Genomic DNA, 25,148 nt, shown 5'->3' with positions numbered 1-25,148 from the left:
GGCACGGTGGGATACAAGTGGTGTTTTAAAGTGGTCGTGTTTACATTGGGAAATCAGAGATAGATTAAGTTTAGCGAAGAAGTCCAGAAACAGGCCTGACAGCACAGACCTCACTTCTCCAGCCGCAGTTTGATTATTTATGAGCCTGCTGCGGACAAGCGGGTCTATATGTGAAGATTAGTCCAAGACTCTTAATTGATCAATTAACTTACCCTTTTTTCTTTTCTTTTTTTTTTTTTTTCTTTTTTTCAATTTACAGACAAACTCTCCACGTATCTGTAGTTGTGTGTGTGGTCGTGTTTGCGCGCGCACGTCCCCCCTGCTTACTTGTTAGGGGAGCGCAGGTGAGGGGTTAATTAAAAATGACAGCTCGTGTTGTAACCGAAAGCTGTAGATCTGTTTTAAAAGGCAAGTATTTTATAGTTAGGGGGGGGGAAAGTTTTAGCATCCAGGAGGATACCTGCTGTAAGGCCGCCAGTCATCTCCATTAAACCGATTTATTAAAGCGATGTCTTTATTGTTGCTGAGAAATAAATTTTAACGCCAGCCCAGTCACACATTTAATTAAATTGCGGACAATGAAGAGGATGCCGAGTTTGTTTTTTTTTTCTAAACTCGAGAGTTTTATTTTTCTCCCTTTGAATGTAACAATTCAATAAAGCCGCATATTTCATAGCTTGTTAAAAATGAAGAAGAAGAAGAAGCTCAGGGATAATGGCATAATGTAAAATTGACCTGCTCTAATGTGAATCATCATCCTTTTAAAAGTTAAAGCAATTTTCCAGAGAAAGGCTTGACCGAAAGATGTGCATTACAGTATTCAAAACGGGCACATAATGCTCTATTATAGAGTATGAATGCTGCCAGTAAACACAGGCGCAATTTGTTCAAATACTTTTTTTTTTTTTTTTTTTGCTTTAAAGCCCCACCTTTGGAAGGGTGAATAAAAATCAGTCTCATCAAATAGGCTACTTGGCGCTGCCAAGAAAATGGAATCATTTTTGCAATCATGACAATTTGGCAGAGTGCTGTTCACAATATTAAGCGTTTATTCCACATAAGCACAGTTTATTGTTGCTAAAGAAGTTAAATGAATTCGAGCATTAAATGAAATTTAATGTAAGCGTTTTTTTTTTTCAGTGTGGAAAAAAAATATCTTCACCCTGTAATTCATTTCACGTTATTTAATTAAAAAAAATAGAATTTCACCCCATATTTGTTTGTTATTAATAATAGTCATAATAAAGTCTGCTTTGATTGTTCTTGTATGATTATTTGTTCAGTATTCTAACCATCACAGTAATGAGCTGTGTGACCGTTTATATTGGTCCAAACAAAGAAATGTGTGTAGGAATCACAAGACCCTTGTGCACTGCTAAATGTTACCAACCTATATTTTTATTTAAATGTATTAGTACAGAAATGTTTGTGTTAGTTGCATTAGCCCAGGCTGATAAAATATGGGTGATTTTTCAGAGGATGTTTATTTGGGACAAGAGGGGAGAACATGATCTTTCCTTGTCATTCAAAGGAAAATTCTGAGTTGAATCTGTAATTCTGGACTCCATTCGTGAGCACTTCTCTGTGGCAATTAGGAGCCTATTACAAGCCATTAGATTGATCAATGTACCTTAAACAATGGGAATGATTTATTTGGTCGAACAAAACGCTCTGCATCTATTGTGATGAGTCTAAGTGGGGGTGCATCCATCAACAAAAGATAAATGATTAATTCAGACCTATTCATTTAAATTCTTTCTACAAAGCCAGCCTCACTTGCCTCAAATCCAGATTATTAGAGCCTCATTTTCTGCATGTTAAACTAGACAGGCTGCTGGATGGGGCAATGGTTTTTGGTTGTGCCCCTGTGTGCTTTAATTTGTATTTCTGCAGCGGGAAGTTTATTTGAGGATGTTTAACTAATTGTTGTAATTTCGCGTGCTCATGTGGCTACACCTGTTTCTCTCAAAAGGGGGTTGGAGTGTAAACTATGAGTGAAAAGGATGTTATACTTAATTTCTGTGGTGCTGAAGCTGTACATTTTTTATCTGGCAATTCCACTTGGATCACAATATCAGAGGAAGCCCAGTGAATAGGAAAAAAAGGGGCACAAATATGTTAATTTTGTCTTCCTTTTTTAAAATTATTTTGGGGATTTCTTGTAAAAATCTAGAGATAATGTGTTATATACGTTGCATAGATTTCATTTCCCATTTCCCAATAATTGTTATTGTTGTATTGGTGGCGGCTAAACACAGACCGCAGTCAGAATATAGACAACATAAACTGACCTGCATTGTGAAATTAACCACTCGACAACAGCATTTATTTCTGTATGAAGGCAAGCTATAAAACAAGGGGACATGAGAAATTTACTCAAACCTTTGGGCACTGAGATGCAACTCGTGGAAGTCCCAAGTTAGATGTGCATCAAGACTGGTGATTGAAATGTTAATATTAAAAAAAAAAAAAAAATCAAATAATACAGTCAAGCCTCAGAGAATGAAAAACTATGCTTTTAGTAGCCATTTTTCTTCACCACTATGTAGTGCTGATCTTATAGGAGCTCATCAACCTGCATCAATATTATCGACAGCTAAATTTGGAGGTGCAGGTCATCATGCCAGCTTACAGTGTCAACTTTCATTTCCAGGGGCTGCATGTTCTATTTTGAGCGCAGGGAGTGATCTGCTCAAAGTGCAGTCGACTGGTTACATCTGAGGACTTAGCTTAGCCCATTTTCTTTCAATGAATGAGCTTTTCTTCTAGCTGTTGTGGAATTCATTGGAATCTTACAGTGTGAGAAATGGCTCCAAAAAAGGTGTGTTTTTTGTTAAGGAACGCTGTAGATTATGCAATGACAAGTGCTTTTCTGACATGCACACTGTCTTGATTAGGGCAAGGGAGCTGATGCACCAAAGCCACCACCATTGATTGGAAGGTTTGGCACCTCGCTGAAAATAGGGATTGTCGGCCTGCCCAATGTTGGGTGAGTAAAACCTTATTTATACAGATATGATGGGCTACATTTCATGTGCTCCTGTCTAGGTTTGGCAGACAGCTTATACCGTTTTTGGTGAGAGTTTCCCTATGTTACACATTTTGCATGCCATGATACATAATGATTAAAAAAAAAATAAAATACATAATTTTGAATCTGTCTGCCAGAATGACCTGCTCCTTGGATAACCATGGGAAATGTTTCTGTGTTCCTTAATAACCACAACAATGTTTGAAAAGCTCTTAAATTCCTGGAGCTACGTGTATCCCTACTAGCAAGGATCAAACTCCACAAGAGGTTTTCAAACCAGGTCTTTCTTTGCATGCATCTTAACCCTCTCTCTGAGCTACCCATCCTTTTCCAAAGGCTTCAAACATTACTATTTTTTTCCCCCCTTTCTGAATATTACAGCAGAAAAGTGTTATGAGGGTAGAGGGTAGACCCGAGGCGTCGAGCATCTGCAGCTCATAAAAACCTATGGTGTTAAAAAAAAAAAGGGCTAAAGTTTCATGCAATGTATTCTCAATCCCTGAATTTATGAATGCTGAATATTATTATTAAACCAGTGCTTGTTATTTAAAAAAAAAATAGGAGTTTAAACATGTGTGATGTATTTATTTGCATTTGAATCAAACTGAAGGACAGCATGCAAAAATGAACCTGCATTTTTTTTTCTGCTATCTGCTATCGTTTCTGTCCTCTTGATGAATAAGTGAAAAAGCATTAACAAGCTCAGTTCTTTATTAGTTTTGAATGCTCATTTATCACTCTGCAAAGCCCACACCAGTCAAAGCTCAGGGTACATCTCAGGCAGTTTGTGAGTTAAAAGGCTGACATCACATTTCCATGTCACACCTGGTCAGACAAATCTTTCTTGTCAGCATCTTCTAAGACCTTTAGCAACATCCGTGACACAGCGTAATAACAGTGCAGACCCCACCATGACTTCCCTGTAGGCCCCTTAGAGTTACAGGAAAGGCTACAGTGATACATCATATTCTTTTCAGCTGTCATGTTCTCATCACTTTGCGCCTCCATAAAACATATTTTTTTTTCAACAGAACAGTTATTTTCAAGCAGTTTAGAAAGTTTTAGAAAACCAATGGGTTTTGGAAGGACATAAAGGCATGATGTAGAAATGTTGTCCAGGCTCTGTATTGTGATTAGTAAAATTAAAGTCAGTTGTATTGTTTCAGTTAAACTATAGACAAGCTGGATTTTTTTTTTTTTTTTTTTTAAGCAAACACTTATTACTAGTGGGAGGAAATATTTATACAGAGCCAGTTTTCTGCAGCCATTTGTTCACATGTGGTGTGTTTTGGTAGCTGTTTTGAAGATTATTGCACACATCTCATCATCTCTCTAGTGCCCAATGTTTTCATTTCTTACCCCAGCAAAACCACAATGTCTTCCTGGGTTAAGAAGCAGAACTCACTGAGGTTGCGGCCTGCCATACCACGTTTATGTCAAAGTACAACTTGTCAACCCTCCTATGGTTTCTTCCTGAATGAACTATGTTCAGATGCCAGCCAGCTGTTAGTTGGGCGTAACTGACCACTCTTCACACATGGGAAACTTGAGTGTGATTCAGCCAGCCTTTCAGCTATTCCTACACTTAAACCACAGCACATGTTCACAGTGTTTACTGCTGTTCTCCTGCTCATAGGCTGAAAAAAAAAAGCCTTATAGAGATGCACTATATGGTCTGCATAAAATCTCCACTTCTATTATGCTACCAAAACAGGGTATCTGATTTTTGCCTTGTGTGTCAGCTCCAGTTGACTTAAAAGACAATGTAAAAAGAAGAAAACAACTGAATCATAACCTCCTCTAGCTTGTAGATTTTCATCAGATCTGTATGCCTTTATAAGCTAGCCAATATTTTCCAGCTGTTTTTATGTACCAAGTGGATAGATGTGTCTAACAGCGTCATTATGATGCAGAATTACACCGTTTACATGATGCTAAACAAGATTATTAAGATTAACAAGGCATTCAAGCAGAAGAACGGGCCAGCAGACTAGCCCGAGAGTATCATTTCTGATATGACCTGTTGTTCAAATGAGCATCCACTCTGTGAAGCATGTAGATTCTGCAGAAACATAAATACCTGAGACACAGCAAATTTGCACGTTTGCTCTTACAGTAGGTAGCAAACCCCACTCTCTGACTCCCAAAGAAATGAGTATGTCTACTAAAATGTGCAACAGACCTTTTGTTTCCCATTTTGGCAGTGAAGGACTTACACAGACACTGTTGGTGAATGCTCGAGATGTTTGTTCTCGCTATTAATTATTTTATTTTTAAACTTGAATCCTTCTTCTATCAGAAACATTTACTGGATACCTGCTAGATTTTTCCACCACAGTCCTAGTTAGTGTAGCCGACTTTGTCTCCATTGCTTGTCTACAGCTCTAGCAAACCAATTGCTAGTTGGCTCAAGGGCAACTGGTGTATGAGACATCTTTTTTTATGTTATATGAGCACCGAACCTACGGCAGCTCATCCACTGTGTGCACTGCCTTTTAACACTTCTAACACACCCATCAAACGAGAGAAAACATACCTCAAAGCCCATTGCACTCCACTTGGCACGAGTTCAAGGAAACACACCGTTCAACCTGGAAAATGAGCTCCAGATTTAAAAATGTGAAATACAGAGAGACTTACCTTTCGCTTATGGGCTTCCACAGCATTGTTGGATGATATGTGTTACCTTTATTAACAGGAAATGCCTCGTAATAACAGCACAGCAAGGCTAGAATCACTCGTGCAAACGAGACATGACTTGTTTACTTTCGGCTCAGGAGAAGATGCTGCTTAACTCATTTGTTTGAGTTGCTGAACTTTTTCTGTTAGTACTGGGCTTTGTCCAAAAACTAGGATATCTTGACATCCTAGTTTTCATGACCCGCAAGTTGACAAAACACTCGTCCAAAGCTTGACTGCAGACTACAAACCTTTTCTTGCTGCTTACTGTCATATTGCCCTCAAAGTTGCGCTGCAGTAAGTCTCTGCTTTGCTGTGCTATTCTCTGTATTAAATATTAAAAGTCTACACTTGAGAGTTGTTGTAGTGTTACTGCAAATTACTTTTCTTTTTTACCCAAGGTGACCCAGGAAAAGCTTCAAGTATGTTAGAAAATCAAAACCAGCTTTATATAAGGAATTAATACATGCACTTTAGCAGTCTCTAGCAATTTCATGCCTATAGGACTTAACAAACAATAATTTCAATGTGAAGCACTGGGTGAGGGGATAAGGAAGGAAAGTCATGGATTATAGGTAACTGCCATGCCATCATTACTCTTAGACACTCACCATTGTCTGTAGATTTTGAAGTACACTTGAGCTGCTTGTGCCATAGAAAATAAATCTCTCTGTGATCACAACATGAGGCTGTATTTTGTGAATCCTGTTCAACAGCCAGTCGAATCCACTTACAATAGATCTATTATGGGATTATCTAACCTTGTAATTGACGTAGTATTTTACTGAGTATTTTACATTCAAGCACTCAAATATTCAGCGTGTTAGCATAACCTTTTCTGCCTTGTGTGAGGAAAAACACAACACCTTAATTTTGCATAAATAACTGATATGTTTTAGGATCATGCTATTGAACCACCAGACCCTACGCAGCAGCACTTTTAAATGTCTTGACCTCACTGCTGTTTTTATTTTCAGTAAGTCAACCTTTTTCAACGTGCTGACAAAGAGTCAGGCTGCAGCTGAAAATTTCCCCTTCTGCACCATTGACCCAAATGAAAGCAGAGTGCCCATTCCAGATGAACGCTATGATTTCCTCTGCCAATTCCATAAACCTGCCAGGTATGAGGTCTCATCGTTCCCGTATTATTCACACTTCAGATCTGTAGTTTCTGACAGTTCCCTTGCTATAGGTATGAGAAAACATATACCAATGTTGTTGACACGTAGCTGAGAGTTTTCAGATTGCTGCTCTGCTTCTTTCAAAGAAAAGCTAAAGCATCTTCCATCGCCTGGTTATCAAACATATTCACAGAAGCTGCTTAAGCAGGTTCAATTGAGATTACTTGTGCTATGTTGTATATGAGATATCTTGTAAATGTATGCGCACATTACACTTCTTTTCTTTTTTTTATTAATAATTATGCCATAAACCACACAAATAAACTGCAGGGTTGTTCAAATAATGATAAACACATCAGTAAGCTATTCTGCTGCCATAAATTTCTAATCAACCAAATTCTATGTTTTCATCTAAAATTTATATCTAGTCTTCTCTTAGTAATATTTGCCAAAAGTGAAGGAAAGCAAAGCAAGTGAAGTAAGGAAAATTACTTCCAAAAGTGTCCAATCACAGCAACCACTGGCATACCCAAAAAATATACCTTCATTAAGTGGAATGTAGCCATTATTAATACACCTCTGTGGTGTGTAAAAAGGGTTTGTTTCATGTCATTTTCAGTACTGTGCTAAAGTCTTCGGCTACAACCCCTCATTTCTTTATATTTTGTTAGGAAAATGAGAAATAGGTGCAGTGACTTACTGAAACATGTGCAAACATAAATGCAGTTTGCAAGATAAAGTTTCTACAGTTCTAAGAAGCTTGAAAGTCAATATTTGGTTTGACCACCTTTATTCTTCAGCACAGCCTGAACTGTCTTGGGCAGCTTTCTTATCATTTCTTTAAGTAGTCGTCAGGAACAGTTCTCCAGACTTCTTAAAGGACATTCAAAGCTTTTATTTGGATGTCAGCTGCTTTTTGTTCTGTTCTATGTCAAGAGACTCCTTCAGTAATGTTGAGGTTCTGGCCCTGGGGAGGCCAGTCCATGACTGATAGTGTTATGTTGTGTGTTTTTCTATTCAGGTATTGACTATTTATTGCATTGGCAGTGTGTTTGGGATCATTGTCATGCTGGAAAATGAAGCCATTGCCAGTCAGACTCTTTCCAGATGGTATTGCATGGTGGATGAAAATCTGACGGTACTTTTCTGTGTTCATAATTCCATCAATTTTGACAGTCTCTCCTACACCACTGGCTGAAATGCAGCTCCAAACCATAACAGAGCCTCCACTGACTTTTATGGGAGGCTGTAGTTGTACTCTCCTGACCTCTTCTGTACATATTGAGGATGATTTGAACCAAAATTTAAATTTTGGATTCATCACTCCATAAGACCTGTTGCCACTGATTTTCAGTCCAGTTCTTGTGTAATTTGGCATACCTCAGCCGTTTCTCCCTGTTTTCCTTCCTTAAGAATAGCTTCTTGACAGACACCCTTCCACTGAGATCTTCTCTGATGAGGCTTCAGTGAACAGTAGATGGATCAACAAAGTGCCAGATACATCTCTCATGTTCTGTGTAAATGGACAGGTTTTTATAAAGTGCTTTTCTACTCTACTTGAGCACTCAAAGCACTTTATACAACATTTCTTCATTCACCCATTTATACAAGCACTTTTTTTCCTGTAAACTTCTGCATCTAAGTGCTTTCTTTCTAATATTTACACTCCAATGAACAAAACAGATCAACTCAGGGTTCAGTATCTAGGCCAAGGATACTTTGGCATACAGAATGGACCAGCCAGGGATCGAACCGCCATCCTTCCAATTAGTAGATGACCTGCTTTACCTCCTGAGCCACAGCCACCAAAGTCACCAGAGCCTACTTGGTGACTCTAAAATTTGTCCTGTTTCTTAAGGACATGACTTTCAGATGCTGTTCACCTGCTGTAGATAGTGTTTTAGGCCTACCACTTCTTCTTTTGTCCTGTAGTTCTCCAGTCTTTTTTAAGGATGCACTGCACACCATGCTGAGATATGCCAAGTTTTCAGTTAATAACTCTTTAACAATTGATGGTGCAAAAATACTATTTTATGCCTGTCAAACTGTGTTATCTTTGGAACAGATGATTTGCTTTTGTGACAGGCTGCTAGTAACAAAGTGAGTAGAGATACAATTTAAAATTGGTTCTTTATCTGCAGACCCAACACTGGTCCATTCCTTAAGTTAGGTGCCTTGGCTCAACAAACCATTCCTCTGAAAATGGTCAAGTACAAGGACTGGACTGAGAGTGAGTAGAAAAACCAGCCAATGTCCAAAGAAAACCTTTGAAAGACCTTCAGAAAGCTTGGAGAACTACTGCTCAAGACCACTAAGTAAATGTCTGGCTCCTTGAAAAGAAAAAGACACAGAAATGAGGGGTGGCTCAAGACTTTTGCACAGCACTGTAATTTCTTGAATAAATGAAAAATATAGCACAACAGTAGTCCCCTGCTTTGAAATGTTGGGTAAGGCCTGCTTTCTTTTTATTTTTTGTGGGCTGACTTGAATAACATTGTTCTTAAAGTTGTAATCTCTGATATTTTGTCTGCCTCATATCGTGCAGCCAACATTCAGTTTTCACAACACTTTATATTATAATGTGGCACAAAACAGCAACATGTCAACCTAGAAACCTACCTTTGAGTTCAGCCTGATCTCTTTTAACCAGAGTGTGCTTCACATTGAATTGTACTGGATTGAAGCACAACAATGTGTTGTCTCCATTTCATCTTACATATCAGACTTTTGCCTTTTTTTTTCTTCTTTGGTTGCAGCAAAATCCCGGCTTTTCTTAACATTGTTGACATTGCTGGCCTAGTGAAAGGTGCTCATGCTGGCCAAGGCCTGGGAAATGCCTTCCTGTCTCACATCAGCGCCTGTGATGGCATCTTCCACGTGACACGTGAGTAGCCAGCTGAGGGTTGTGTACCTATGCGGGATGTCATCATCAACAAATCATGTGAAAAATATGACTAATATATAATATTTTGTACTGGTGCTAAAACAGTTCCATTTGATAACACCGGGACTCCAGCACCAGACATCTGAAAGCAGCAGCCATAGTTTTAGTGTAGCTTTACTAGCGGGGCATCTTGTGTGGTCAGTGCCAAGATCAACATACCAGTCAGAATTAATGAAGTCAGGCCAAACCTCACATTCCTACTGGGAGGCTCCCTCAATGAAAATCACAGTAGTGGGGAGTGCATGGTTTCGACTTCACACAATCAGTAGCATATTCTGAGGGCTGGAAACATCACAGGACTATGGAGAAGGAGCATTGCATATTATTGTAACGTGATTCCTAATGCCACTTTTGATTAAGTTTGGTACAGAAGAGGTAAGTAAGTTATTAATAAACAAAAAGTGTGAAATTTTGTCCTTTCTTTTGCTGTTGTTTTTTTTTCAAAAAAACAGTGAATCTATTCTTATCTATTCTCACCTATTTCTAATGTTACTAATGATGTTGTTTATTTGCTATGATTCTAAATGCTGCCTGCTGTTACTTTGTGAAAGTGCAGATGTAATTATCTCATCAAATTATTCCCAGTCTGGCCCTCAGCGAGACAGCCTTCAAACCACTTTCTAAGTCTTCCCCTGCCTCCAGTTCTTCTGTGTCTCTGACATGGTCTTTGTCTTAGACAATTAAAGTGTTACACGCTAGAATAATTCAAATTACAGCAACTGAAATGAATGCAGAGGCCCCATTTAAAAATAGCTGAATTTGTTTGCTGATTGTATGCTGTTATTGACTTTCCCACTGTGTGAAAAGAGCTCTGATTAAAGTCGGCTGTGACAGGCAGAGAGCGGACGGACAGAAAGGGTTAAGATTAAGGCCATTTTTCTATATTGTTCCTAACTTGTCTCTGTGTATCACTGACAAACATATTACTTCTGTTCCAATGCAATTTTCAAATAGTGTTTCTGCATGGTGACTCTGTAGTATGTGAGAAGTGGAGCTAGAAGGCCACCTCCAGTAACTTAGTAATGATTTACAGAAAGGATGAGACATGTCAGGTGAGGTTAACTTTTGTCACTTTGGTTTTTATGGATTTTTTTTGCAATCAGAGTCAAATATTACAGTTTGTGCTATTATCTTTTTTTTCCCTAACAATAAATCTGTTGGTCTTTTACTGAGCTACACACCCTTTGGTTTCCCTTTGGATTTTTAGCAATGCAAAGGATGGAGATGGTGAATTAATCCTACTCATAACCACTCTTTTGACCTTCCTTTATGCCAATTATTTCTATTGTTGTCCAAAAGACACATCAATGAACCACACCATTGTAAGCCGGAAGTCATTGCATAGATTTATAAAAGCTCATTTCTATTTACACCTCTTAATACATTAATGCATTTCTAACTCACAAGATGCAAGTATCTGATGTAATCATCCATAGAACCATACATGTACAGGATATTCAAAAGACATGACACAACAGAGGTGTACTGAAAGAGACAGACAGCAGAAACAGCATGTGATGTCTAAGCACTGAGCACCCCAAATAAAACTACAAGCAGCTTGAGGTCCAGCTGCAAGCAGTGCTCTGCAATGCCAACTGAGGCAAAGTGTAAATGGTGCAGTGGATGCTTTGGAGCCTGTACTACAGGCATTGCATAGCTGTGACTCATGAGTTAAATTAGACACTAGGCCATCTACATTCATTTTCTTTGGTAGGTTCAACTGCTTATTAACACAAATATCTTATCAGCCAATCACATGGCAGCAACTCAGTCCGTTTAGGCATGCAAGCACGGTCAAGATGACATGCTGATGTTCAAACAGAGCATCAGAATAGGGAATAAAGGTGATTTAAGTGACTTTGAATATGGCGTGGTTGTTGGTGCCAGATGGGCTGGTCTGACTATTTCAGAAACTGCTGATTTACTGGGATTTTCCCACACAGCCACCTCTAGGGCTTATAGAGAAAAATATGCAGTGATTGGTTGTTTTCTGGAAGAAAAGGTCTTATTGATATCAGAGGTCAGAAGAGAATAGACAGACTACTTCAAGCTGACAGGAAGGCATCAATAACTCAAATAACCACTTGTTACCACCAAGGTATGCAGAAGAGCATCTCTGAATGCACAACATGTCAAACCTTGAAGCACAGCAGCAGAAGACCACACCTGGTGCCACTCCTGTTAGCTAAGAACAGGAAACTGATGCTACAATTCACACAGGCTCGCAAAAGCTGGACAATAGAAGACTGGAAAAATGTTGTCTGGTCTGATGAGTCTTGATTTCTGCTGCAACATGCAGATGGTACGGTTGGTATGCTTGGTGTAAACAATATGAAAGCATGGATCCATCCTGCCTTGTATCACTGGTTCAGGCTGTGGTGTTGCTCTAAAGGTGTGGGACATATTTCTTGGCACACTTTGGACCCCTTAGTACCATCTGAGCATTACTTAAATGCCATAGCCTACCTGAGTATTTTTGCTGACCTTGTTCATCCCTTTATGACCACAGTGTACCAATCTTCTAATAGATGTTTCCAGCAGGATAACATGCCGTGTCACAAAGTTCAAATCATGTCAAACTAGTTTCTTGAACATGACAATAAGTTTACTGTACTCAAATGGTTTCCACAGCCACCAGATCTCAGTCCAATAGAGCACCTTTTGGATGTAATGGAACAGGAACCTTCCATTACACATGTGCTGCTGACAGATCTGCAGCAACTGCGTGATGCTGTCATGTCAATATGGACAAAAATCTCTGAGGCATTTTTTCCAGCACCTTATTGATTCTATGCCACCAAGAATTAAGGTAGTTCTGAAGAGAAAATGGGGTCCAAACACATCTATGCCCAGCGAAGCAGAAGAACATCATATCAAAAAAGTCCCTGAGTAAATTTGGTTATCCCAGCTAGATGTTTGCTAAAGCTGGGAAGGCACTTAAGTATTGTTCCAGGCAATCCAGGAGAGAGGGACAACCCCTTCCTAAGAGAAACGTTTAGTGATCCCTTATGTGTCAAGAGTACTGCAGCAGCTGAGATGCATTTTCTCAAATACAGTGTCTCTGTGGCTTTCAAGCCCCAAAACATGCTAGGCCAAAAATTGATCCACCCCAAGGATTGGGTCCCCTTGCTCAAACAGAGTAATATAGTTTATGCTGTTAAGTGCCAGGAGGATTCCCATGAATTATACACTGGGGAAACCAAACAACCTCTGGCCAAGTGGATGGCGCAACACAGAAGAGCTACATCAGGCCAGGATTCCTCAGTCTCTTTACACCTACAGTCCAGTGGCCACTTTTTCAATGATGAGGATGTCCACATCCTGGACAGGGAGGAAGGCTGGTTTGAGTGGGCGGTCAAGGAGGCCTTTTATGTGAAAAGGGAGTGACCATCTAAACTGTGAAGGGGGCCTAAGGAAACATCTTTCACCATCTTACAGTACTGTGATTGCAGCCATTCCCCAATTCTCTGTAAATGGTACTCACGGCCATTGATCAATGGTCATGACATTTTACATATTAACAATAATGAAACTGAGCTCACAGCTCAGGCAAAGGTGCAAGTTTTGATCATCATGCAAATGTACTGTTTATAAGGTTTGGGAAACCTGCAGTGGCTGAGGCTGAAGAAGTCACTTAGATGGGTGACGAAAGGTTTCTCCCACTGAAATCAGTATGTCCAGATGAACAGAACCAACTTTCTGGGAGTACTGGAGACAGTATTCATCCCACATTTAACTGTGGTCTGTGGTTTAACCAATGCAGATAGTTTCCTGATGTGGATTTAGCCTTGGTCATTCTGTTGGTCTCACTGGGGTAACATAGTTTTTGAATAGCACTGGAACTGGCACAGACTATAGCGGGCTTTGGCAAGAGTCCGGTACTGGCCACTTTTTTTGCCAATAGTGGCAAAAATGAAATAAGACTTTCTTTTAAAAAATAAATAAATAAAAATCACATATTTTACATTTTATTTTAAACTCTATGACCAGATTGTTAGCATTTTTGTGAGCTGTACATCAGTAATACTTTCATGGGTTATATGTATTGTTTTCTATACTGTATTACATGTGGTTTAAAAGGCCCAGTGTTGGACCAAATGTATATATCAGATCGTCACCCAAAACCAACTCTTTTGTTTCTGCTTGCACAAAGGAGACAAACATTCCCAACAATTGGAAATAGAAATCGAAAGCTTCTCTGTGTGTGTCTCTACAACTATCTGTTCTGGCATACCATTGTTTCCACTCTTGTGAAGTCCCTGGAAACAATGTGGTTTGCTTCACAAGTTAACCATTAAACATAGCCGCTTTTGTTTTGTAATTATATCTATCTGGTGTTAAGCAGACTGCAATGCTGAAGCCACTGCTTTTATATAGCTTGATTATACGGTTGTGGGGAATCACACTTTTTTGTGTCTGGAGTGGGGGGTTTTTTTGTTTGTTTTTTGTCATGAAATTAGCACAAGAGACACAAGAGATTTATAGAGATACTACAGAGAGAGTTTAATCAAGAAAAGGGTCAGTCCACTTGTGTGACTGTTAGAGCAAACTGAGCACACAAGCAATTGACCTCAACCTGATGAAACTTTTTCCCCAAGCCTTATTTTGTGTTCTTCAATTGTCTATTAACAGCCATAACCGCAACTTTTTCCAGGCCGTAGGTAAACTGTATCTTCCCCTTCATTTTGGGTCTGCACATTATTAATATTTTTATCCCCTAATGACTGTGTAAACAAAGGATTTGCTTTCAACAATACCTTCCAAAAGAGTATTAAAGTACACGATGACATCCTGAAAGCTGATTCCTCTGAACGCGCAGCATTTCCTGATCTCACAACAAAATAGTTTGTCAGCCAAATGTTCCCAGTGCTTCTGCACTGACTGGAAAGCAGTCGGATCGTTACTGTTTGTGACAAGACACAGACATGTTCTACTTCATCCACTCCTCTGTTCCCCGCTATAACTCTGCCAGCCCACCTGGCCTTATTCCCAGATGTTTGGTTTCCAGCAATTAGATGTTTGAATGCTCACACAGTGCCCCACATCACTGCAGGAAACCTCTAGTTCACTTCTAATGAAGACTTATTTATGGTTGCACGGCACTCAGGAAGAATCTAGCCTAAAGATACCGGGTGCATTTAATCTTCAGGGACTTTCTGTGGTTGTGGGCAGCAGACTGGAAAGTAGCTGTTATTTTTGGCGTAGACTTTTCTCTTACTGTGATAGTGATGCTTTCAGCACCTGAATTCCTGTTTAAGTTGAGGTTTTTTTTACAGCCTGAAGGTGCAGATTAAACATTTAGGAAAATAAAGATGATCAATTAAATGAGATCTTAGCTATAAAGCACTGCAGATGTTACATAGCCGTACCCTTTGTGGAGCTGAAAAATGTTGTCTTTTAATTTGTAAGTTATCATTTAATGTTATCGTTGTAGCAATTTGTTAGCAACTGCAGGGTGTTGTGGGCAAATCAAAACATACAATATCAACTCGCGCAGTGGGCATCTAGAACAATTTCAGTCTATTTATAGTTTTTTTTTTCTTTTGTTTTGTTTTGTCCTGCAGCGTTCCAAACCTAAAAATGTCTCAATTAAAAAAACAAAACAAACAGATGTTTTGAAAAAAAGTTTTAGACTACAAGCCATTGATCTTTTAAAGACAACTGGATATCTCAGTTCAGCCCACTGCACATAAATGGGATAAATTAAAAATAAGCATGTGACTCTTCTAGACTTTCCAAACGCCACAGGAAAAGGGAGTTTCTAAGGTTTGTGATACTAAGACATTGAAGGTCAGATCATTCTTGATCATATACTGTTTGGTTTTAATGCATGTTACAAGCCTCATAAGCAGAAGACACATAAGACATTGCAAGATTGACTTTTAGGGAGGCAGCCTGCTTTTGGGGGTGTTCCAACTACTGGGAACTACTGTTTATCAAATCAAAATTATGTTTTTAAAAAAAATGGCATTTATTCCAATGTACAAACAGTTGATTATTTAAAGGCATGACTTCCATGTGAGTCAATATTACTAGAGAAATACACAAGTCGGATGCCAGGAGAGCGGCAATTTTTAGTCAGTTAGTGAGCCATCGTATTTGTTTTTGTTTATTGCATCATTTAGGCGTTTGCTAAATGCTTACAGTGAAAAAAATCAAACCAATTGTTTAGCTACAGGCACTACAAGCAAACTGGATCAGCTTTTCAGACAGAGATGAATTATGGCTGACTTGCCACCCCACTGACGCCAGTAATGGCTGTTCTCCAGGAGTTCAGCCTTATCACTCACCAGCTCACAAATTCTCAAACTTGACTAACGTCCAATACACGTCACATCACTCAGCCCAGCATGCTCAACGTGTATGAAGCTGTCAACGGTTCAGTTGCAAAATCTTCTGTTGCACTAAATAAACATTCAAAAGCTTTTTTGTCTAAAATATTGTCGAAAGCCTTTTGCTAATAAAACACAGTGAAAACATGTACACATGATGCAGCTTTAAGTGCACAATATAAACTGTGTTTCAAATTTCCTCACTAGTCTCTTACATGTGGTCTTGTGTGCAACAAATAACTAAAAGTACAGAAACTAGGTTAAATAATTTAGTTTTTTTTTTTTTTTTTTAAGCTAATAGTAAACATATGCACTAAAGCTATTTGGCATGCAGAGTGATATTTTTTTGTTTGTTTGTTTGTTTTTGTTCATGGTGTATTTTTTCCCCCTAGACAATGCAGTAAGCCAACAATATGTGAGTCAGCTTAACATTGAAAGCATTTGTGAATTAATACTTCCAGACTTGCTTTTCCCATGGAAAGTTTTTAAAAACTCATAAATTCATTTTGAAACATGAAGTCCTGATTAACAATCATTACAGAAACATCAGCAAACAATGCTTTTGGTGGGATTTTTTATATATAGTGGTGAATTGGTAACATTTAGCACTCTCATGGAGTATTAAGAGAACGGTGTGCAGACCAACTCAGGTGAATGGCGCAGAGGAAATAATCAGGCATTTGGTACAAAGATAAGAGAAATTATATATTTTTGTCTTTTTCAGGGATTTGGTTTCCTATAAGCTATGCTGAACAGTGAAATAAGCCTAGTATACCTAGTTATGAGTCCAGTCAGGTTCCCATTAGCTTGGAAAATTTTCAAATGATCGGTGGCATACGATATAAACAGACTCAGAGAATCTGGAGCAATCTCTGTATGCACACACCCTATATTGAGAGCCGTTAAACGAGACAAGATTATTAATTGGAAATCATTGCACAGGCTCAAGAATGCTTGTGAAAATCCTTGTAAGTGAACACAAGCTCCAGAAATGCTGTGGCCTTCTCTGAGCCTGAACTAATTTAAGATGATCTGAGGCGAACTGGCAAACTGTCCTGCTGTCTGATAAACCCCCTCCTTGCTAAAGAGGGGAAGAACCATCAGGCTTAGAAGAGCATCTGTGATGGTATAGGGATACATTTGTGCACAAGGGTAACTTGAACATCTGTGAAGGCACCGCTAATGCTGATGGATAGTTCAAAGAGCAACATGGTAAATGGGCTAGTACTACTCAAATGGAGCCCTCAAAACGCTTTTGCCAATTCACACACATTCATACAAGTATTTTGATTTTAGTATCTGGCCCAAGGATACTTCAGTGTGCAGACTGGAGGAGTAGGGGATCAAACTGCTGACCTGATTAGTATATGATCTGCTCTACGATCCAGTTCAAATCCTTTTCAGGAAAGGTCATGCTTATTTCAGCAAGACAACGCAAACCTCATACAGTGTGGCATCATAGTAAAAGAGTCTGTGTGGCATGCTGCTCTGGCTGCAGTCCAAACCTGTCATCCACTGAAAAAAACTGTATTTATAAAATGAAGTATATGGCAGGTGTTCACAAACTGTTGAGTAACTTGTAAAAAAAAAAGAAAAAAAAAATCTGACATCAAGCAAGAACCGTGCTTTTAAAACTAAGTCAAAAATCGTATCTCCTCAAATCCCAAATATTTAATAGTATAAGTTACTTTCGGCTGCTCTCTTGCCACAAAAGGTCACCACATCAAGTAGCCCTGCACGTTTGATGTGGAATCTTTATACCAGCTGCCTTTCCTGATGTAGTCCCAAAGGAAATTTGTGTCTCTGGCTGGAATCGAACCAGCACCCTTTCATCTGGCTGGGGCATTTCTGTGTGGAGTTTTCCCCATGTCTGCTCGGGTTCTCTCCGGTCCAAAGACATGCAGTTAGTGGGGTTCGGTTAATTGGTGATTCTAAATTGGCCATAGGTGTGAATGTGAGTATAAATGTTGTCTGTGACTCTGTAATGGTCCTGCGACAGACTGGAGTTTATATCATTTGCAAATCATTGCATTCAGTTTTCATTTACATATTATAGAGCATTCATACTTTTTTTGAAAAGAGTTGTATTCAAGTTAAATAGTTTACAAGGAGAAAAGTGATTTACTTTTCTTTTCTCACCATACTTTTACAAAAATTTACTGTGTACAACAGCCTTGCTGGGTCCTGCCACCCGCCTTTCTTGCTATTCTTTGGTAAAAGTAATAATTGTTCATTTAAACAGGCAATAAAAAAAAAAAACTCTTCCCTGAGATGTATGTGATACTTTGCTTATGTAAGTTGTTGTTTTAACCAATACTCAAACTTTAAAATCTTGATCATTTAGCTGCCGTGGGATCGTCCTCCCTTTGTGTGCTTTCAGGCTGTGTTGAGGTGCTGTCACAGCATTTAAATGAGCATTTTGCTTCAGCGAGAATGAAGAGTTTTTGTCAGCCTCCACTCATCGTGGATGATTAGAGAAAAATGTCTACCCATCTTGACTGGAGATCGCCACAGCTCCAGATAACATGCTCAGTGATTGAAGGTCGCAATATTTTGAATTCTAATGGGCCTGCAAGATGAATTGCCTGAAATAGACTGTAGAATCTTCCTGCTTCCTCCTCAGGCCCCCCCGCCTCTTGCCTGTCCGCTGTGAAAAGAACCACTGGGAATGGCAAGGCCCGATGATCATAGAATTATTGGATGGTGATTCTAAACCCTTCAAAAGGGAGTTGCTATGGAGATCTCGTTCCAAACTGTGAAATGATTCACCTTTGAAAGGCTGGAGGGTCTGAAAGCTGAACACATCATTGTTCAGGTGGCGGTTGGTTAGGAAATTGCTGGTGTCTGTGCAATCAGCAGCACTATAGTAGTTAAGGATCTAAAAAGGTTTGTTCTCTGAATGATGTGGGACAACAGTGGTCTGCATATGACAGTTCCTTTCAATCAAGGCGCTCTCACGTGCAGCGGTTTAACAAAATGAATGGAATGACAGAGGTTAAGCTAATGATAAGTGAATTAATACCGTTGTTTCTGTCTGTAGTCAGTCTGGGAAAACAGACGACCCACAACATTCAGATCTCAGCTGCACACAGAGCACACGTGTCTGAACGACTTTCCCCTGCATGTATAGATGCACTCAGTGATATCAAACATGGTGGAAAGATGCACCTTTAAAACTCAGTTTGGCATTAGATTTTCAGCTGTCAGTAGATTAAATAGGAATTGAAGGCACCTTGTGAGGTACTGATATTCATACTATTGAGCACTGTGATTTTACTGCGATCTATTTTTAGATGGGATCATGTAGAAAACATGAGTGTATCGCTGAAGGGCCCCAACCCACCATTTTCTGGTATCAAACTGCCTTTTAGCAGCCAGTGTATTTGCCGTAATTGATATACGCAGAGAAACAAGGCTGAATATTCCACAAACTCTGTTACAGAAGCCGCTTGCCACAGATTGCTGCCAGTCTCATGTATCCTAAAACGAATGTCAAGAAGATATCTCCTGAATGAACATAAATACCCTTATGTGTATTGCCTGTGTTTTTATGCTGGGAAGACATCCATAATGTGCTTTTCCTGACAGACTCATAAAATAGCTTTTACTGCTCTGAATACCAGGAGAATTGCGGCACTGAGTTTGCATGAACATTTTAAGAGCAGCATGAGGAATGCAAGTTCTTCAGATGTGCTCTTACCCATCTTGCATGTGAAAACATGCACAGGAAGTTGGAAGTCAATGAATACTGTAATTTAACTGAATTATGTTGACCACATATCCTTCCAGGTAGCAACATCAGAGGAAGCAGCTCAATCAGTATTGATCTAGTCTTGACTCAGATGACTTCCTTGTGTGTGTACCTGGCAGAAAAGTAATGCTATAACTAACTAACGATATAATGATATAACTAGCTAACTGCAGCTTGCTTGGTGTCATGTTAAACTTGTGAGTTTAATTGTGTTGCTGTGAATTTTTGCACAGTGTGGAAGAAAAAAGGGCTTCTTTTGTTTTTTGTTTTTTTCGAGTTTTTTTTTTTTTTTTTTTACTCTGTCTTCTTAAATACTTTTCATTTGTAAATGTCAGTTCGAGTTCTATCTTCTCAGGCTACACCTGCCTGCAGCGCTGCTGTAATTTTGTAGAGCTTAGCCTGATCCCTAATCAAGCCATTGAACACGACTCACCCTCTAGAGACTAATCCTTTTGTTCTGTCAATAAAGGAGCACCTGTTAATGGTGTCTTCATAACGTACACCATTTAAAACAAAGCAGTTAAACTGAATTGCGAAACAAACCTGACTCCTGAAAGTTGGCCTTCCCCACCTCTTCCTTTTTTGTGTGCGTTTTTACATTCTTGTGTGTGGTTTTGTGTGGCGCCGCAGTTTCGTATGGGTTGTCTTTACGGAGCCCTGCCCTAGCCCATTTTTTTTTTTTTTTTTTTTTTTTTAAAGGCTAATTGTGGAGATTTCCCCATCAGATTTCCCTCCTTTCTTTCCCTTCATGCATTTGTTGCCCAGCTCTAAGCCTTGAATGGGAAGGCAGTAGAGTAGATGCAAATGTTAAATTAGGTGAGATTAATTAAAGTAAATTATTTTCGAAAACGTCGTAGTCGGCAGAGAGTGTCAGTTGATGACTAAATAGTGATCAGCTGCTCTTCTTCTTTGAAAGCTTGTCTGAAATTGTGATTTCTTTTCTTTTTTTTATTAACACATATAACAACAATTGGAAAACTGTTAATTACTTAAGAAACGTGTTACCAAAATGATTGGACTTACTTTAGGCATATAGTGTAATCTTTTTTTTAATGCTTTAATTAACATTTATATCAACCAAGAGTGGTTGTATCTTTTTAAACCCCTTTACTCTAATTAACATGTACAAAATTAAAGAACAGACTCGTGCATTTTCCTTCTGAAACGGAGTTCACAAAAACTGTACATCATGATTGTTTATAATGTATGTATATTCTTGCAGCTAACAAAATGATTACATTGCATTATATTTTCTGAGTTCATGCAGACACAATAGCAAATTTTCATTCAATCAGTGCTGAACAGGGAGCTGGTAAATTGGAGCAGCAAAACAATAATTCCACTGATTAGCCCCTTTCTGTGTGGCGTAAGTGAACTGTTTATACTGTGGAGTACCTCTGCAAGAGGAGAGGAACCAAAACAGCCTGATTAGGCAAAGAGTAATTGAATAAGTTCATTTCACCATGAGGACAACGCACAGGATGACAGCTTGCACAAAAGTCTACAGCTTCTGTTGACTTGCATGGGTAATAAGATGTAGGGTTTATTTTTTTTTTTTGTTTTTTGTTTTTTGTTTTTTGGTTGTCTATCATTTTGTTGTAGAGCTTGATTGGAAAGTTTGCTTTTATGGAAAACCAAGTATTTATCCCTCCTTAACCCAGTAAAAGATATAATACTCTGCATGTGCAGAAGATCATTCAGAGGTTTGTATTGGCTTAGTTTACAAGTTAGTGGCTAACACAATATGAAAACGCTTATATTAGAGGCACCGGCTCTTATTAGTGAACAGGAGTAAGTTTACAAAGCAGCTTTGTGAGGCTCCACTCTAGCACACTGTTGCTCTAAGCTAAAAATATTAACAGTTGTAATGCTTGTAATATGTGTTTTACAGGTATGATGTTTACACTGTAGGCTGCTAGTTATAATGTAACCAGTAGGGCAGGCAGTCTAAAACAGTATGTTGAGCATACTGAAGGCATATTTAGCTTCACTGAGTTGGTTCTTGATATCTTTACCTACTCCTCACTCACTTGTAACAATTCTTCCCAGATAAGTAACCTCCTCCTCTGCTGTTCATAAAACTTTGTCATTTACCTTGATTCGGGACGGGTGTTTAAGGTCATACTTTCTTATTTCTTTTGGTTCATCGTCAGGCCAAATCTGTTGAACAATATCATTGAGGTGAGATGATTTATTCTGCATATTGGTAAGTATGGGACAATAATGCTGGATCATCTTCAAAATCTAATTCTTCCAGAAATGGTCTTCTGTTGTTCGTCACATCACCCAATCAGTTGCAAGATTGAAGAGTACTGTTGACATCACGCATCACGTATAAAAGTCCTGATGAAAGAAACCAAGTGCTGGGGGATCCCTGTGGAGAGTGCAAATACCTGCTCTATACAGCCTCTTTCTTTTCTAAAACCTGTTTGCTCATTCTGAAGCTGTTGATCCACAGCACGTGTTATCCATTGGGTGATAATTTATCTAGATAGTATCTTACTTGGGATTAGTGCAATACCATGCCAGTTACTACAGTCTCTCAGGGAGCCTTTTTCAGGGTCTTCACAATTTTTCCTTTTGTTCAGTTGTTGGCTTTTTCCTAGACAATGTCAAAAAGGGGCTGTAGAAATCCAGCTGTAAGTATTTGGTTGGTCTTGATCAGCTCAGCATTAAGGTTGTCTTGACCGGGTGGCTTTTCCATTTTTTATGGGCTGATATTATCTCTCCTCTAGTTGGTGGGTTGGTACCAATGTCCAGATCAACTTCTGCTTCCTTTATGTCAGCCTCTATTGTTGGTGGTGGTCTATCTATGTAGCATCTTGTTGTACCTCATTTGTAAGAAGCCATCCTTGCTTGTCTGTGATTGGTGCAATGATGGTTCTTCTATATTTGCCACACACTACTCTAGTGATCTTATACACTTTTCCTTGTTCCCCTCTTCCAGCTGCATCCTCTGCCTCTCTTGTGAGATTATCCATAAATGATTGTTTGTCTGCTCTAACCTTTTTTCTGACTTTGCGGTTTGCTTCCTGGTATTGCAGCTTGTATCGTTCTTTCGGCTTATTGGATTTTGCATCGTTCATGTGCTTCTTTATAGCTCTTCTTTCAATTAACTGCCAAGTGTCTGTCGTTATCCATTGTTTTCTTTTCTTCCGCTGGGTCCCTAGACATTCTTCACTTGTCTCCTGGTAGGCAATTTTTACCTGTTCCCATTTGGTGTTCATTTCATCTGAATCAAGATGTATGTGATCTTTGACATCTTCATCATTGTTGTTTTTTGGGGCCATAACTCTGGATCATAGTGGTGTTAGTCTGCTATTGACTGATTTCCATTCAAAAAAGCAGTCCTGGTTTTCATTTTGGTGCTCAGAACTCACATCTTTCTGCTAGTGGCTTCATCATCAAATGATCTTCTTAGAGCCTCTGACAGTGGACTCATCTCTGTTCTTGTCCTGTTGGACCTCAGTGCAGCTTTTGATACTGTTGACCATAACATTTTATTACAGAGATTAGAGCTTGCTATAGGTATTAAAGGTACTGCACTGCAGTGGTTTGAATCATATTTATCTCATAGACTCCAATTTGTTCATGTAAATGGGGAGTCTTCTTCAGACAGTAAGGTTAATTATGGAGTTCCACAGGGTTCTGTGCTAGGACCAATTTTATTTACATTATACATGCTTCCCTTAGGCAGTATTATTAGAAAGCACTGCATCAATTTTCATTGTTATGCAGATGATACTCAGCTTTACATATCAATGAAGCCAGATGACACACATCAATTAGTTAAACTGCAGGAATGTCTTAAAGATATTAAGGCCTGGATGACCTCTAATTTCCTGCTTCTAAATTCAGATAAAACTGAAATTCTTGTTCTCGGCCCCACAAATCTTAGAAACATGGTGTCTAACCAGATACTTACTCTGGATGGCATTACTTTGGCCTCCAGTAACACTGTGAGAAATCTTGGAGTCATTTTTGACCAGGATATGTCCTTCAATGCACATATTAAACAAATATGTAGGACCGCTTTTTTGCATTTGCGCAATATTTCTAAAATTAGAAACATCCTTTCTCAGAGTGATGCTGAAAAGCTCATTCATGCATTTATTACTTCTAGGCTGGATTATTGTAATTCATTATTATCAGGCTGTCCTAAAAGCTTTCTGAAAAGCCTTCAGCTGATCCAAAATGCTGCAGCTAGAGTACTGACAGGGACTAGAAAGAGAGAGCATATTTCTCCCATATTGGCTTCTCTTCATTGGCTCCCTGTTAAATCTAGAATAGAATTTAAAATTCTTCTCCTCACCTACAAGGTCTTGAATAATCAGGCACCATCTTATCTCAAAGACCTCATAGTACCATATCACCCCAATAGAGCACTTCGCTCTCAGACTGCTGGCTTACTTGTGGTTCCTCGGATACTTAAGAGTAGAATGGGAGGCAGAGCCTTCAGCTTTCAGGCGCCTCTTCTGTGGAACCAGCTTCCAGCTTGGATTCGGGAGACAGACACCCTCTCTACTTTTAAGATTAGGCTTAAAACTTTCCTTTATGATAAAGCTTATAGTTAGGGCTGGATCAGGTGACCCTGAACCATCCCTTAGTTATGCTGCTATAGACCTAGGCTGCTGGGGGGTTCACATAATGCACTGTTTCTCATTCACCTTATTTACTTTGTTTATACTCCACTCTGCATTTAATCATTAATTGATATTAATCTCTGGCTCTCTTCCACAGCATGTCTTTCTCTCCCCTCAGCCCAACCGGTCGCGGCAGATGACTGCCCCTCCCTGAGCCTGGTTCTGCTGGAGGTTTCTTCCTGTTAAAAGGGAGTTTTTCCTTTCCACTGTCGCCAAGTGCTTGCTCATAGGGGGTCGTTTTGACTGTTGGGTTTTCTCTGTATTATTGTAGGGTCTTTACCCACAATACAAAGCACCTTGAGGCGACAGTTTGTTGTGATTTGGCGCTATATAAATAAAATTGAATTGAATTGAATTGAATTGAATCATAGCTTTCACCGTTAGCAATCTTAAGAGCCTTTTTGACTCTGAATGCCCAACGCACTCAGTATTAGTAAGTCTATTTGTTGCTGTTTCCTGTAACTTTGGATATTTATGGGATGAGGTTGTTAGCCCCATGCCCACGCCCCCAACCTGAAGGACCAGAGATCCATCTTAGTCTGATATCTACCCTTCGAACTGTCCCATATGATTGAATCTACAGCATAGGTCTTAGGGTCATTGAGACACACAAGACCCCATACCATGACAAGATGACGATCCAGTCG

General features: G+C 39.2%; 1 protein-coding gene across 2 annotated transcripts in view; it reads left to right on the top strand.

Moving 5' to 3' along the window:
• Positions 1 to 2,702: 2,702 nt before the first annotated feature.
• Positions 2,703 to 25,148, top strand: part of LOC115800895 (obg-like ATPase 1) — a 46,125-nt gene continuing 23,679 nt past the window's right edge. The window contains exons 1-4 of one of the 2 annotated variants that reach the window (XM_030758503.1): positions 2,703 to 2,821; positions 2,898 to 2,989; positions 6,688 to 6,831; positions 9,588 to 9,715. In XM_030758503.1, coding sequence (XP_030614363.1) covers positions 2,807 to 2,821; positions 2,898 to 2,989; positions 6,688 to 6,831; positions 9,588 to 9,715 — 379 coding nt within the window. In that variant the 5' untranslated portion in view covers positions 2,703 to 2,806. Of the gene's footprint in view, positions 2,822 to 2,897; positions 2,990 to 6,687; positions 6,832 to 9,587; positions 9,716 to 10,024; positions 10,151 to 25,148 lie in introns of those variants that run through there. The other variant, XM_030758504.1, reaches the window with a different exon arrangement.

This window comes from Archocentrus centrarchus, chromosome 21 (genome assembly GCF_007364275.1).
Source record: "Archocentrus centrarchus isolate MPI-CPG fArcCen1 chromosome 21, fArcCen1, whole genome shotgun sequence".
NCBI classification, from domain to species: domain Eukaryota; kingdom Metazoa; phylum Chordata; class Actinopteri; order Cichliformes; family Cichlidae; genus Archocentrus; species Archocentrus centrarchus.
The sequence above is the reverse complement of the archived record's forward strand: the minus strand, read 5'-3'. Positions and strand labels throughout refer to the sequence as shown.